The sequence below is a fragment of the Megalobrama amblycephala genome, linkage group LG1 (genome assembly GCF_018812025.1).
Source record: "Megalobrama amblycephala isolate DHTTF-2021 linkage group LG1, ASM1881202v1, whole genome shotgun sequence".
Classification (NCBI taxonomy): domain Eukaryota; kingdom Metazoa; phylum Chordata; class Actinopteri; order Cypriniformes; family Xenocyprididae; genus Megalobrama; species Megalobrama amblycephala.
The window spans coordinates 3,549,710-3,565,185 of NC_063044.1; the positions used below are offsets into that span (position 1 = coordinate 3,549,710).

General features: G+C 37.1%; 1 protein-coding gene across 2 annotated transcripts in view; it reads left to right on the top strand.

Annotated features, from left to right (window-relative positions):
* The window catches only part of adgrl1a (adhesion G protein-coupled receptor L1a), a 113,677-nt gene that overhangs the window by 17,416 nt on the left and 80,785 nt on the right, over positions 1-15,476 (top strand). For both annotated transcript variants that reach the window (XM_048167280.1, XM_048167348.1), the window contains exon 2: positions 10,752-10,965. In XM_048167280.1, the coding sequence (XP_048023237.1) occupies positions 10,752-10,965 (214 nt within the window). The remainder of the gene's footprint in view (positions 1-10,751; positions 10,966-15,476) is intronic.

A 15,476-nucleotide genomic window follows, 5' to 3' on the forward strand; every position in this document is an offset into this window, starting at 1 on the left:
ATTGTTTTGGCTTTACAGCAGCTCTAGGAAAACGCCTTTTTTAACAGAAAACCGAATACTTTTAATGCATTCTTGTCGTTCGTTTACGTGTTTAGTCTATAAGTATGCGCGTTTTCATATGTATATGCGCAGACGCTTAGTCTTTCTTTACAAAGTGACATTGCCAAATGACTTGTCTGGCCCGCATAATACAGAATTATTAGTTGTTTCCGTGGATCCATGTGAACTGGTATCATTTTTTCTATCATCACAACACTTTATCTATACACAGGGAAAGGAAAGGGAAGGAGGCCTTCACAGGGGATAGTTTACTTGACACTTCAGGGCTGTGTTGTCGTCATGTCAAGGTGAAGTTCCTTCATCTCAGCTGAATATGGCCTGGATCTGGAAGACTATGGTAAACCTCGGGATAAACAGAGAGACTAATATTAGCATAGACACCATTCTTCTTATGATGTTGCGAGTACATCAGGTGTTATGGGAAGTGTTCCTGGTTCCCGGCTGACCTAATTTATGCAGCCTGACAATTTACATGATTAGAATTATAGAAGTAGATAATGTATTATGTGTATGCCAGGTTAAAGAGATGTTTTTTAGTCTAGATTTAAACTGACAGAGTGTGTCTGCTTCCCGAACAATGCTAGGAAGACTGTTCCAGAGTTTAGGTGCTAAAAAGGAAAATGATCTACTGCCTGCAGTAGATTTTGATATTTCTCTTATTTTGTTTATCATATCGGTCATGTTCAGTTTTTCTCTATTCTCCTCTGGCCAACTACTTTAATGTCTTTCAGAAGAAGAGGGTGAATTTACATGTTTTAGATCTGACAGCTTGGATTCTCTTTGTTGCAGCACAAACTAACATGTCGATGGCCATTGCACGTTATAACATATAGATCGACTTACATGATTATTATAAAGGTGTTTAAAAGACATTTTTACTTACAAATATCACAGATATTTCTCAATATAGTTAACAAGTTTGTGAATATTTTGAATTAAAAGCAAAAATGACATAAAAGTGATACATCGGTCATACATACTATTGTGTCTGTGAAGTGTCATATAACAAAGTTGATCAGGGTTAAACACCTGTCAAAATAACTGCAAAAATGGCAGGGCATGTTAAAAACATGTTAAGAAAACGTCTCGGGTTACTGATGTAACCCTTGTTCCCTGAGTAAGGGAACGAGACACTACGTCAATGACGTGATGGGAACCCATCACGTCATTGACGTAGCGTCGATAGTTCCCACAAAAGGGAACAAATGTTGCTTAATAAAATAAAGACTTGCTGCGTGATCATGTAGTGAGGTCTGCAGTCAACTCAATTAAATGAGTCAAACTCAATTTAGATTGACAAACTCGATTAAATGTATTGCTGTAGATCAGTGATAGGCTTATGTTCAGTGATATTCAATGGTACAGTGATGTAATGTCTTCAATTATGTTCATGGGACAATTATATTTATACTGATATATGATTAATTGCATATTGTGAATTATTAATCAGCATATTATACAAGTCATTTGTAATTGACTGCCCTAATATTAATGTTTTACTAAAATACATTTGCTTTAGTTACAGTAATTGCTATAGTCTTGGAATAATGCTCAACTGGAAAGTAATGTTGTATACAAAAATGTTTTATTTGGCCATTTAAATAGACTTGCAAGAACTGGACCAATTAGAATTGTTTGGTCATATACAAGTAATTTCCAAGAGGCCAAACTTGCTGACATGTGGGCCCTCTCTGAACTGTTCACATCACTGTAGTAGTGCTGGCGTGGCAGCCATGCCGGCTCTAATGGTGCCATTTCTAAAGCTTGAGCTGTGCGCTAATGAGCAACTGAGTGATTAAGTGGTGCCTGGAGATGCACTGAAAGAGGAAGAAGAAGCTGATGGCATCCACACTCAACCCCGCAGTATCTTTATCCCTCACAACCTGCTTCACAGACCTGCCTCTCACTATTAGAGCTCCTAATTGCTTAATCAGTCATTGCTTCATTCATTGATAGGCAGCTCTGATAATCAGGTATTTTAAGCTCAATTCAGTTGATTGACTAATATTTTTTTGCAGCTTTTTGAGTTCACCGGGCAGATGAATTTTTTAGTGGCAATCGTTCCTTGTCATAGAGGATTCATGTGACACGTGACAAATGAATGATCTGTGCGCTAATGTATCACACACAATTAGAAGACAATTGTATTAAATCTTTTTCTCATTCTTGTATGATTTTGTTTTTAAATTGAAATGCGATTTATATATATATATATATATATATATATATATATATATATATATATTCATGAAATAATATATATATATTGTTTTTGTTTTATTTAAAAAAAAAAAAAAAATCATATAGTGGACCCAGACTTTTCAGGATCTTAATATGCTGACTTCCCTACTATAGTATAGGCAAAAAAAGGGTACATGAAAAGAGTTGTACTGTATGCTTGAATTCAGAGTATTCATAAAACAATAGGTGAAAAGTACCTAGATGACCTACCCGGGGTTGAACGACCTCAGATTTTTCGACATTTATGTGATTAAGTCGACATTTATTTTATGTGATTAAAGTCGAGTCGATGTCGACTAGTCGATGATGACATCATTAATGAACCAATAAGGGTCTGTTCACACAGAACACGCTTTTCCATTCCAGTGTGCTACTTTTCCATTGTTTTTCTATGTAAACTCGCACTAGACAGACATGTATGACTTTTGCGCTCGTGTCTTGCGTCTTTTGCAGCGTCTCATGCATGACACAGCTTTCTAAAAAGGCGGCGATTAAGTTGTCTCGCGTCTTGAGACGTTTCTCGCGTTTTCCCCCCCATTCCACTGCCTGGGTCTTGCGTTTTTGAAAGCAAAAATGCATTCGGTGTGAACGAGCCATAAGTCTGAACCTCAAGCTGAGACTTGGGTTGCCTTGTGCACAGCTATGGCATATGATATGACGCTGCCCACAAATATTGCTCCTACATAACAGCTTATTTTTATCAGTTCTTTTGTCTTTGGGTCATTATATTTCTCACTGATTTCTGCTTGTTCTAGATCAAATACAGATAAAGAAGCACAGTAAAAATTACATTTATATGAATGCATTAGTGAGAGAGCGATTGCATGTGAATTTATTCTACCTGGCAGCTTCTCTCTAGAAATAGTGAAACTGTGGGTTTTAGTTACTAAAAAATATATGCTAGAACTTTTCCGTTTCTCAGCCATTTTATTGGAAAATCGCAGAATCACAGAACAATATATTTGTGTGCTACTGAATGATTCTATGAGCATGCGCAATCTGTGCGCAACTGTCTGTGTGTGCGTAATGTAGCAGCACAGTTTAGAACAGCGATTAACTTATGTGTACAATAAGCTGTTTAAAATGTGCATTCATCCGATCAATATTGAGAATCCAGATGGTATAATCAAACATTTCTTGTGGAGCGCTCTCGGAGTATATGCATTTTTTTGTCATTAACTGTTGGGTACGGAGAGTAAATGTGGACTTCAAAGATTTCTTATCCTGCTGCGCCCCCTTAGGCCATGAGCAGCGACTAGTCAATGTCATACTTAAAGTGCCATGACAGAGCGTGAAAGTCGACTAGTCGATTTGTTGGTGCAACCCATATGACCTACTGCTTCCAATGAGATTCTGAAATATGCATTTGTTGGAAATTGTACTGTCATATGAGGCCATGGGAGAGGAGTCAGGAATGGCAGTGAAGTGACACAACTGATGCCGTAGGTCACATGGTGGATGCAGTATGTCTGTTATTTATTCATACTATGCAAATGCATACTACATATAACATACTTTTGTAATGATCAAATGAAGTAGCTACTCAGACAGTACGCAATTTTTGGAGTTTCTCTCACTCATGATAAAATATCACACTATTTGACCGTTTTGGGACACGCAAGATTAGATCAGGATGTCTACCAGAAAGACTCAGAGGGCAGGTGAACGTTTACATGGTTTTTATTCCATAAAGTATTAACAGATGGTAGTGAGCTACAATGATTCGTGTATAGTTATATAGAAAATTTCTTTGGCGTTGGCCCCGTCCTTAATCCAAATCCTGGTGGATGCAGATTTGGCTGATCCTGCCTAAAGGTGAAGGCAGGGGTGGAGCCTACCTTAGGGTTGGACAGGGACCAACATGGTGGTGGTGGGGAGGATGGAGGGGAACATCAGGGTCATCGACTGCAAATGTAAACAGAGAGTTAAGTGCTTATATACTCCAGGTGTCAAGTAGTGATTGTCCAGACCTATTAGTATGAATGAATGATGTGGCATTAGAGTCTTCCCTGTAGAACATACGCTAAAAGCTCTCATTTCTAGACTAAATGTGAGTATACATTTACTAATCTCACTTGCACAAAAACAGATTCAGTATTCCTCAAAATGAATAAAAACAGTGAAATACGAACTCAGAACATTACCCAAACCTGCAATAATTAAACATAAATTACACAAATATACTTTATGTATTTAATCTCACTTTATTATGTCTTTGCTGCTGACCTTCGATGATCCAACCATACTAATAAGCAAAAATGACTTTAGTTAAATGCCGCCCAGGTGAGGAAAAGTAATGCAAAAGTAACATAACGCATTACTCTCAACAAAAAGTAACTAAGTAATGCAATTAGTTACTTTTTAAAGAGAGTAATACAATATTGTATTGCATTACTTTTAAAAGTAACTTTGCCCAACCATGATGAACACAAAGTGTACATTTCTAAGAACTTGATCCTCTATTTTTAAAGAGATTTTTTAGACGCTGTTATGTGGTTTGCAACCATGGGGTATCTGGAACCCCGGTTCTCTTTTTCTCCTCATTTCGATTGTCTTTTGAGTAATTGTGAAGCTCTTGGAATAGTGTTGGAACCCTGTGGACTTTTAATGAGCCAATCAATGGTATATTTGACCATCTACAACACTAGATACGAGTGTCTCCATTTCTTTTTCCCTGCTGAGTTCATTGCACCCTCCTTTTCAACTGTCTCACCCCATTTGCGTCTTGCCTGTCCTGTCTAGCTCTGTCCGTGTCCTTGTCTGTCTGTGTCAGTGTGTGTGTGTGTGTTCAAGACTGAGGGCACGGCCTCTCTACTCTGCTCTCTAAACCTCCCCCAGGCTTTAATTACTGCATTTGGATAATGAGTCAAATCCAATCACTCTTCTCCACTGTTCTGAATTAGTATACAGCTCCTATTATGGCAGCACCAGCCCCAGTTTCTTCACACCAGCTGCCCCGCAGTGACACGTCTTCATTTCTTGCCCCTCTTTCTTTCAATTCACTTAGAGAAAGACAGGATGGTGGGAGGAAACAAGAGGAAAAGAAATGTGATGGAAAAATCATTCAAGGGGGAAATATATGAATATGGAGCGGAAAGACCTGTTGATGGAGGAAAAAAGGAGGTTACACGCAGTGTCCATGCATAGATGCTTTTTGAATGAAAGATGGTGATATTGAAATGATATTTCCATTCCATGCAGTGTATTATATTTATAAACTCCGAGCAGTGGCTTACAGGCAATGTTGAGGAATGTGCTTTAAAACTGTAGCCTGTCAGACATCCTACTCATCTTTTAAAGTAGTTACTGTAGATTACACAAAGCTTCGGTATATAAAAAGTAGTCAGGTACATGACACGTAAAAAAGAAAAATATAGAAAACCCTTCTAAAAAAGAAGTGCACTTAATTTAATTTAATGTGTGCTTTTAGTGTGTATCTTAAAAGTATGTTTTTAAAAAAAAACTATACTTGCAAATATAATATTGATAAAAAAAGCCCCTTATGTGTATTTAAAGCATAATTTAAAGCACAATTCCATTTCTTAAGTTCTTAAGTAGTGCTATTTGTTATTACAATTATTTTAAATATACTAAATTACAAATTCATCATTACAAATGGGTAATCTCAAATATATGACACAGGTTTCAATAGAAATGATATAAAGGTATATTTTACTTTATCATAAATGCTCGTCAATACCGTACATTTGGCAGTTCAGCCCTATTTCAAACACAATAGAAGTAATTATGAAATTACATTTAAATATGTAAATCCTTGATAAGTGGGTCAAAAAAGCACTCTTAAGTTCAGCTATTTGCAATAAATCTAAAATGTAACCTATTTAAATTTTCATTTAATTGTAAATATTGTAAATTTTGTATCAGAAAACATGCATTTCACATTTTTTTAAGTGTATTGTTTTAAAGTATACTATTTCCGCAATAATTACTCTTTAAAAAGTATAAAATGTATCATTATATTTACATATAGAGTGCAAAAACAAAACTAATTTTGACCCTAAAGCTGGTAATGCTAACTGCAATGCCAGATTACTTAACTAAACTCCATAAAATAAACTAAATAAAATAAAATAAAAATGGTTTGCTGGGAATTTTTTTAACCATTTTATTGAAATCAATCAGCAGAGTAAAATGATCTGCTAAAATGAATCAGACTTTTTAGCGCTACATATGAAAGAGAGAGAGAGAGAGAGAGAGAGAGAGAGAAAGGGAGGAGTGTTTAGAAGAGTGTGTTTGATTTACCTTAGTTCTCTCAGTTATAAAGCTGCCCACGCAATATAATATGACTTTAAAAAACTGTGATATAGCGTTGTGCCATGCTGCGCCACTACTCTGGAAATAGCTTGTTAATGGCTACTTGCTAAAGCGACAGTATTTTAGAAACTGCAAAGCTGCTGTCACACTACAGAAAAATGTGGTTAAGTATTGCTACTTGTAGTTACTCTTCATTATTGATGAGGAATAGTGCTCATGGAGGCAATGCCAATTCGATTCTGGCTAGCCTCATTCCCTTTTCCCTTCCCCACTCGATTCTACCAATCATAAGTTTAGCAATTAAATAAGAGTGCCACAGTCAAAACAGTTAAATTCTGTAAGTACACACATACCTGAAGAAAGAGACTGAATGACAGTCCTTGGTTAAGATAGTTGCAGGGCTTTAGAGGCAAAGGACCAGTGATTAATCTTTTACAGCTACATATACTGTACACTCATTGATAAAAATCACATATCAGACTATGACTATCTGCTCCATTTTGCCCTGCAGTATACGGGGATTGTACTGAGCATTCAGTTAGTTCTAGGACTAGCCGATGCTTGAGTAGTCCAGTCGCACATCACATGCGCTTGTTCAGTGGCACTGATGACAGCAGGAGGAAAATTCCTCTGTCCACAAACTGTGTCCCGGTTTATTTGCTTCTCATTTGTTTTGAATGCCATTCTGTTATGATCAAATATATTCGGAATTATGAGAATCTGAAAATACAGTGAGCAATTTGCATGTTATAAGAAAACTGCAGGGCGAACTTTTAAGATGAACTGTGATTATAAACATAGTGACTAACTTATAGTGTGACAGTTCAGCGTTTTTAAAATGGTATAGCTTTTTTCCTAATTTTTTGTTTAAATCAAAATAGTTCCATTTTCAGTTGTTATTAGTCATTTCATGTCAGTTTTTCTGTTCAGTTTTATTGCTGTCACCCTAATTGAGATCCTCATTGATGATGCACTAGATCAGGGGTTCTAAACTCTGGCCCTCAAGGTCCAATTTCCTGCAGAGTTTACACCAAACACATGTGAACCAGCTAGTCAAGGTCTTCAGGTTTACAAGACAGTTGAGGGTATGTGAGTTTAATCAAGGTTGGGCTAAACTCTGCAGGAAAGTCGATCTCAAGGGCCAGAGTTGAGAACCCCTGCTCTAGATAAAAAGAACATGATGTTTCTATTTCTGCACAGCCATATGCCAATTATCATGACGTTTTGTATTTGATTTCTCCCCCGCATAATTTCAGCTATGCGGGACACACTCTGCCGTCAGTTTTTCCAGTTGTTGTGTATTTCATTAAGAATAATAACCCACCATTCAATCAATTGCCTGACTTCCATAGGAATTCATTGAAAAGGCTCCATTATGCACCATTATGCACATTTTACTTACACTTTCGCATTAGCGATTTAAAAGCGATGTGCAAAAGAGTGAACCCACCCACCTCCCGGTGATACCACATATTGTTTAACTGGTGGGAAAATTTCCTCACCGTCACAACCCTAATTACTAGTCGGCTACTAAAATTACGTAGCTGTGCAAGTCCTAATGCAGGTTTGAGAATACCAACCCTCACACTAGATGAACTTCAATCAATTAGATTAAATAATGCTACGTATCTCAAATACCCCTACTTAGGGTAGGACCCTACCCTAATTTGGGGTAGGATCTAGAAGTTACCCATGGCAGTTATAAAATATGTTAACTCATACATAATCAACATGCTAGAGCATGTACACTACCCAGCAGGCCACATCTCCATCCACTTACACATTCCAATTACACATTCCAAAAACGGACCCTGAACAAAGATTTCCTTGATAATTCTCTTTCAGATATTTACTTACCCAAGGTCATTTTCCTAATCATTTGTAGACCTGCTTATATCAAAAAGACAAAATGAGAATATAACTATCCTATCTTTTAAATGGGTTCCATCCTTTAGCCCTAGACTTTCCACCGTTTTAATTCGGATTACGAAGATTATTCCCTTCAGTCCAATTTCCCCTTCTGATTGGAGATAATGTCTGTGGGAGCAGAATACACTCATAAATGAGAGAATGAGACTATTAATCCAGTAGCCATAGTTGAGTTTACGAGATAACTCCTTAGAGTTGGAGATACGGGCAGATAGAAAGGAGAAATTATTGGGCTGACGCATTTGGCGTAGCTTGCGGGATGGCAACGTGCAGTGTGGGACGGACCAGCTTGCTGAAACTGTACAGTATGAACATGTGGGTGGGTGGGTGATTGGTTGGCTGTGTGATTGGCCTCCTGTGGCGAGGCAGTGCCGAGCTCAGAGTAATGGTTTAATCAGTGACCAGCAGTATGGAGCTATGTGTTTGCTCCATGGGAATGCTGTGGAAACAAGACTGCATGCTGGCACACACTAATCCCATTTTACCTCTTTATATATGTGCGCATGTCATGTGGGCACGAGGGAGTGAATGCACACCGGAACAGCCATGTTTACCTACAGCAAATCTCCCAATCATTCGAACAGGTCTGAGCCCTCAAACCTACACATTTTATGGCAAGATTACACCATCCATCCCAGCAATGACTTGTGAGCTAGTCTGACAGCTACATGGCTGTGTAATGTATGATGCGGTTACATATGTCCACATTCCATGGCAGCCACTAAGTGCTCAGGGTATATAAGAGAACAGGACCGTTGCATGGGAAAACAGCTTAGAGAGACACAAGCTTCTTCAAGTGCGCTGGGATGAATGGTTGACATTTGCAGACAACAGAGCACGCTTTAGATCCTGTGCGGCTCTGCGCAACATCTGACTTTCACATTGACCTCGGCGTGAAAAAGGGTGGCTCAAAACTGGAGAACTTTACATTTTGGTCCTCCGTCTCTTGCGCAAAGCGAAGGCAATTTTGTGTCTGAAGCTGAATGGATGTACTTGTTCTGTTTGTCCGTACAACAGAGTCTGCTGATTACTGTTACTTACAGAAGCATGTATCGACTATGAAAATGTTCCCACTATTTGAATGCAAAGTCTTTGAAGCTGCAAGAGCTGAAGGAATGAATTTCAGGAGTACTGAGCGCTTCATTGATCAGTTTTTCCCTGTGCATGGAACTCTGTGGGTCAGATCCACCCCCTCATCTTTCAGTACAATGGACAGCTCCACAGGTCCCCCCCTCTTTATTTGTCAGCACCACGGAGAGCTCCACTGCCTGGTTTTTGTCCTTCTGTGAGTGGAGGCGGCTGGCGGCCATTTTACGTGGCTGGATCTTCAAACTCTTTGAAAGCTCTTGTTCAGATAAAGTATGCCACTCTGGGCCACTCTCGAGGCCCTCTCAGCCAGGCACAATGATTAACCCTACAGCACCTACAGCCCTCTTAACATGTCTCTCTCTCGCTCTCTTAAATTGAGTGTAAATGGCAGATGCCATGTGTGGGCAGAAAGGGTCGGCGGTGCGTCTGGGGTCGGTTCTCTCCTCTTGGTGCTGGTTCTGCTCAGGTGTTTGGTCATTGGCTCCTGAAACGATTAGTACACATGGGAGCTGCTTTTCTATTCTCGAGCCTTGCATTAGGGTGGCGGGTGGCACCCGGCGGAGAGCTGTGTGAAGGAGTGGGAGGATGTTAACAGAGTGTGTGTATGTAACTCTCACAGTTTGCTTGAGCGAGAGGGTAAATAGCTTTCTCCTCAGGATTATGAAGGCTGGAAATATGATCACTGGCTGTGAAAAACCCTTGTCCATTCCTATGATTACTTTTTGGATATTTATTTTTTGTGCTGTAATAAGCATCTCCATATGCTGTAATGCCAAGAGTTATTCTTAATTAACAGGTAACTTCATGACCTGCTAATTACTTTAATAATCCATGCAAGCATTAGGCTTATTTTAAAATCAACATGAAGTCCATGTTGACCCCATTATGTATGATTTATCAAAAAAAAAAAAAAAAATCTTTCTCTGCCTTCAAAATAATGTATCCTCTTACTTGTAAAACTCTCCTTTCAATCCACTTCAATCCGACTTTTCATGATTCAGTCAATTCAAGTGTATAAAATCAGGTTTTACTCTACACTTGTCCTCACTGAATATACTGTTTCACTCAAAATTACAGAAGTAAAATGGGTTGTGAACAGTGTTAAGTGTTGACTTGAACAGTTCATACTTAATGCGCGTTTCTCTTTCTTCATGTAGCATTAAGTCGCTCTGCAATGCCATTTGGTCTGATGCGGAGGGAGTTGGCATGCGAGGGTTACCCCATCGAGCTCCGCTGCCCCGGCAGTGATGTCATTATGATCGAGACAGCCAACTACGGTCGCACGGACGACAAGATCTGTGATGCCGACCCCTTTCAGATGGAGAATGTACAGTGCTACCTGCCAGACGCCTTCAAGATCATGTCACAAAGGTACATCAGAGGAGTGTTCATTTTTTTACAGTGTCTATATTTTTAGAAATGTTTGATTTTTCAGTTATGCATATATATGTGTGTGTGTGTGTGTGTGTGTGTGTGTGTGTGTGTGTGTGTGTGTGTGTGTGTGTGTGTGACCCGTGCTGGCAAAATGAGTCAGAATGCGGACAGGTTCATTTCGAGCTACAGGCAAAACAAGTGAAAAATGTCTGTTTTGGTCGAAATTGAGGTTTTTACAAAAATGAGTTCATTAAGCCCTCGTCTAGTGATCCCAATGCTCCAAATAGCAATTAAACATCTAAAAGTATCTTTATTTGTATGTTTTCTGGGAGGAGTACCTTTCCGCTGTCCATGAAAAATGCAGTTTTTCTCTGCTCGCTTCTCGACCACTGGCGCTTCCTCTCAGCGCAAGTTTGGTATCGTTGTAAAGCACAGCATTCCAACTTTGTGAATATTCATAGTGAATTCTCGATGGCATGAGTCTGAACAAATGAAATGCGATTTTCAAATTCATGCTGATGTAAACAAAACGATCTTACTCGCGCTGACTGACAGATGCTAAGCATGCGCACAAGGATGCCGTGATCACGATATACACAGAATTACGGAATTAAAAAATACTCTTGCCGAGTATTCACAAAAACATTCTCTGTTTTGTCTTAAGTGAACGTTTGGTTAACTGTTGGGGAAAAACATCTGATGTGTAACATTATATTAGATCTGTGTGATACATAGGTCTTAATATAAAGGCTGTCTGTTTCATTATTGTTAAATCAAACAATTGTGGAATCATGGAAAAAAAGTTGAACATATATTTCTTCTTATAGATATGGGTTTTTGACTTGATTTGTGCCAAATTTGGTGTTATTAACAGGGATTTCAAGGTTTGGTTGCTAGATGATTTTGTTTTGGAACCTTCAGAAAACTTTAACTCGATTTTTCTCAATATTGACTTTGTCGGATTCCAACAAATCATTTTTAATAACTCATTTTTGATAATTTGCTCACTGCGACTCATTTTGCCAGAAATCATCATATTAGAATGATTTCTGAAGGATCATGTGACATTGAAAACTAGAGTAATGATGCTGAAAATTCAGCTTTGATCACAGGAATATATTACATTTTAAAATATATTCAAATAGAAAACATTTGTTTTAATTTGTAATAATATTTCACAATACTGTAATACTGTATTTTAGATAAAATAAATGTAACCTTGAACATAAAACACCCCAACCCCAAACTTTCGAACAGTATATTATCATCAACAGTATGTTGTAATTCAAATAATTTCATTATCATCATGATGCATCTTTTTGGTCATGCAAACATTTTTGTCAGAGACTTTGTTGACGAGATTAACACTGCATAGAAGAGAGAGGGTGGTATAAATGTTACAAATGACTCTGACTGTTCACGTCACTGTTTTGTTTGCATGCTCTGTGTATTCCATAGTGTATTGATATGGTTGAGTGGTTAAGTGACTGTTTAGCGTGTGTGTTTGAATAATGTGAGCATAACCGTTGTGTGTGTGTGTCCGCCTGCAGTTCCAGTCCCTGTCTGTGCTCAGCATTTGCTTCCTCGGAGACGAGATCAATGATTCCCTATTCTAGCTATCCATCAGCCTTGTAATAGAGAGAGAGAGAAGGAGAGAGAGAGAGATATAGAAAGAGAAGGAAAAGAGGAGGCATGTGAGAGGGATGAGTAGATTGAGAGAGGGATTGGAATGATGCTGCACTAGTAGAGAGATGATGAGGGGATATAGAGAGAGGGATTTGAAAAGAGAAGTGTATCTGCATCTGTTTGAGGGAGAATAAATCTTTACTGTGCTATATCTGGGTTTGCATTTTATACCGATAACAGCCCTGCATTTATACATTTATCTGCTTTAGACCGAAGCAATATAGCTCTAAGTAGGTTTGAGCGGGAGGAATAGTCGGCTACCTCTGCATCCCTTCGACTGACACTGTCTGTCATATGATCATGCCTAGTGAGAAATGATTACCGTTGCTTAGGCTCATACTTATGAATAGACATATGAGCAAACCCTTAATCCTAAGTATTACATTTCAACATGTGGCCTATGTCACATGAATGAAACCTCAAATCATGCATCTTGTTGAGGAGAGGTGTGATATTACTTTTCCAAGGTATCAGACTTGTGAAGGAGACTTTGGCCAGTAAGCAATCACAGAGCAACATGATAAAACAAAAAAAAAAACACTCATAACACCTTAGCATTAAACTAGTGGTCAATCAATATATTATTCTATAATAGATTTATTCGACAAACCTTGCAAACTTGCAGTTATTCGATCTCCAAAAGATGTATTCTGTGCATCTCTGACTTATTAATGTTGTGTAATGATGATCTGTCAGTGAAAAGAATGGAGGAGTAAAAATGGTTAGATATTTCTGTTGTTACCGGACTCTCACAAAACAGAAACCTTAAAATCATTGATCTCAAACCCTGCTGTTGTTATATAAAGTAAAAATCAGTTTGTTTGTTTGTTTGTTTTTTTTTAATATGAAATGTCGTTGTTTTTTGACTAATTGATTTTTTAGATTTATTATTTCAAATTATTTAAGTGAATGTTATGTCAAATAAATATTAACTGTATTGCAGCAATGTTGTGTTCGGTTTTGTACACTACTGTTAAAATGTTTGGGGTCTTTAGGATTTTTTTTTAATTATGATATTTCAAATTATTATCATTTTGAAAATTATTATATTTTTCTCTTATGTTCACCAAGACTTCATTTGCTTGATGAAAAAAAAAACAGTATTACAGTAATATTGTGAAATATAATTACAATTTAAATGAACTGTTTTCTATGTGAATATATTTTAAAATGTAATTTATTCCTGTGACAGCAAAGCTGAATTTTCAGCATCATTACATGATCACATGATCCTTCTGAAATCATTTTAATATGCTGAAATTGTGGCTAATTTATTATATTATATTATATTATATTATATTATATTATATTATATTATATTATATTATATTATAGTTTGAGGACCACTGATATAGACAAATTATGCAAATTCAAATGCAGTAGATTAACATTTTAGTTTCTTTGTAGCCAATAATTGAATGCAAAAAAAAAAAAAAAAACACCTACACACAATATGATCATCAAAAACAATCTTAGTGTGATTTCTGTAATTAGTTTTTATATTATATTATATTACAAATAATTATAATTGAACTGTTAAATTGTTCTGCATGAGTTTTTAAAAGTGAGTTACATATATACACACAGTTAAGCCAAAAAAATATCCAGACATGTTTTTATATTTTTGATATATTGTTACTACTGGGTGCACTACATTTAAGTTATGTAAGTGAGGATAGCAAAATAAAGTAAACTGTGGCATATTATACCCAAAAAATTTCATACAGTGGACTACCAGTAAAATTGATAAAAATTTGGAAACAAAAATTCAGACACTTTGACCTGACCATGTTTTGCTTAAGTGTTTTATTTGAATAAGTAATTATCTGACATAATTAAGATAACTCTGAGATTGTGTCATATTTTATTACTTTTTTTTTATTTATTTTTTTAATTTTTTTAACTATAGTGAATAAACTGTATGTTCAAGGTGTCTGAAGAGTTTTTGGTTTATGGTTCATATAAGATGCGAATGCTCTGCATACCCAAGCCATTCGTGGACTCGGCAACTAATATTAACATTATAAATTACTATTAAATTCCTTGTTTGAGGTGTACCATAAAGCCTACATGATTGGTGATGCGTATATGTAACTGTCTGTAATTTATTTGTTTGCCAAACGACTGTAATTGTCTTTAAATCTGCCACTTACGGAGACTTCCTGGTAAGCTGATCTACTGCAGCTTTTGTGCCTTTGCGCTTTTGTTATGGAGCGTCATCATTGTCGTACGTTCCCATTGGTTCGCTGGCCTATGGGAGTTTTCATGGCAGGATAAGCTGTGATCGAATCACTCGCCCAAGAGGAAAAATGAGCTGCTGCCAAATCTCGATCACCGAAAATCACATTGTATTTGATACAAAACTAACTAGACTTAGCCAAATGGGGAAAGAAAATCATAACTAAAACTATTTTCATAGTATTTAATTTTCTCCATAGAGAATTTTTTTTATGAAAACTTGTCAAAACTTGTTTAAAACAGTCCTACTGTAACTAGGCCTATCAGAGGATATTTATATTTATATAATTGACACAATGGTGTTTTTTATTTGTCGTGTCTGATTTAGATCTGTGTCCTAAACCGATACATTTAAAGGTGAAGTATGTTGTTTCTGTGGAATTACAGCGGATTAAAAAAATAAAGCATATTTTGCAAACGCACCTTTCGCATGTCGCGCCTCCATCGACTCAAACATCACAAAAGTTGCTTGCTTGTGAAGGCACGTTTCAACAGGTAAATATGGGCTACTCTCAATAAAAGGTCCAACATATTAGAAATACTTTTCGCTGTGTTGCTATTTGTCATGAGCAAGCAAATGAGTA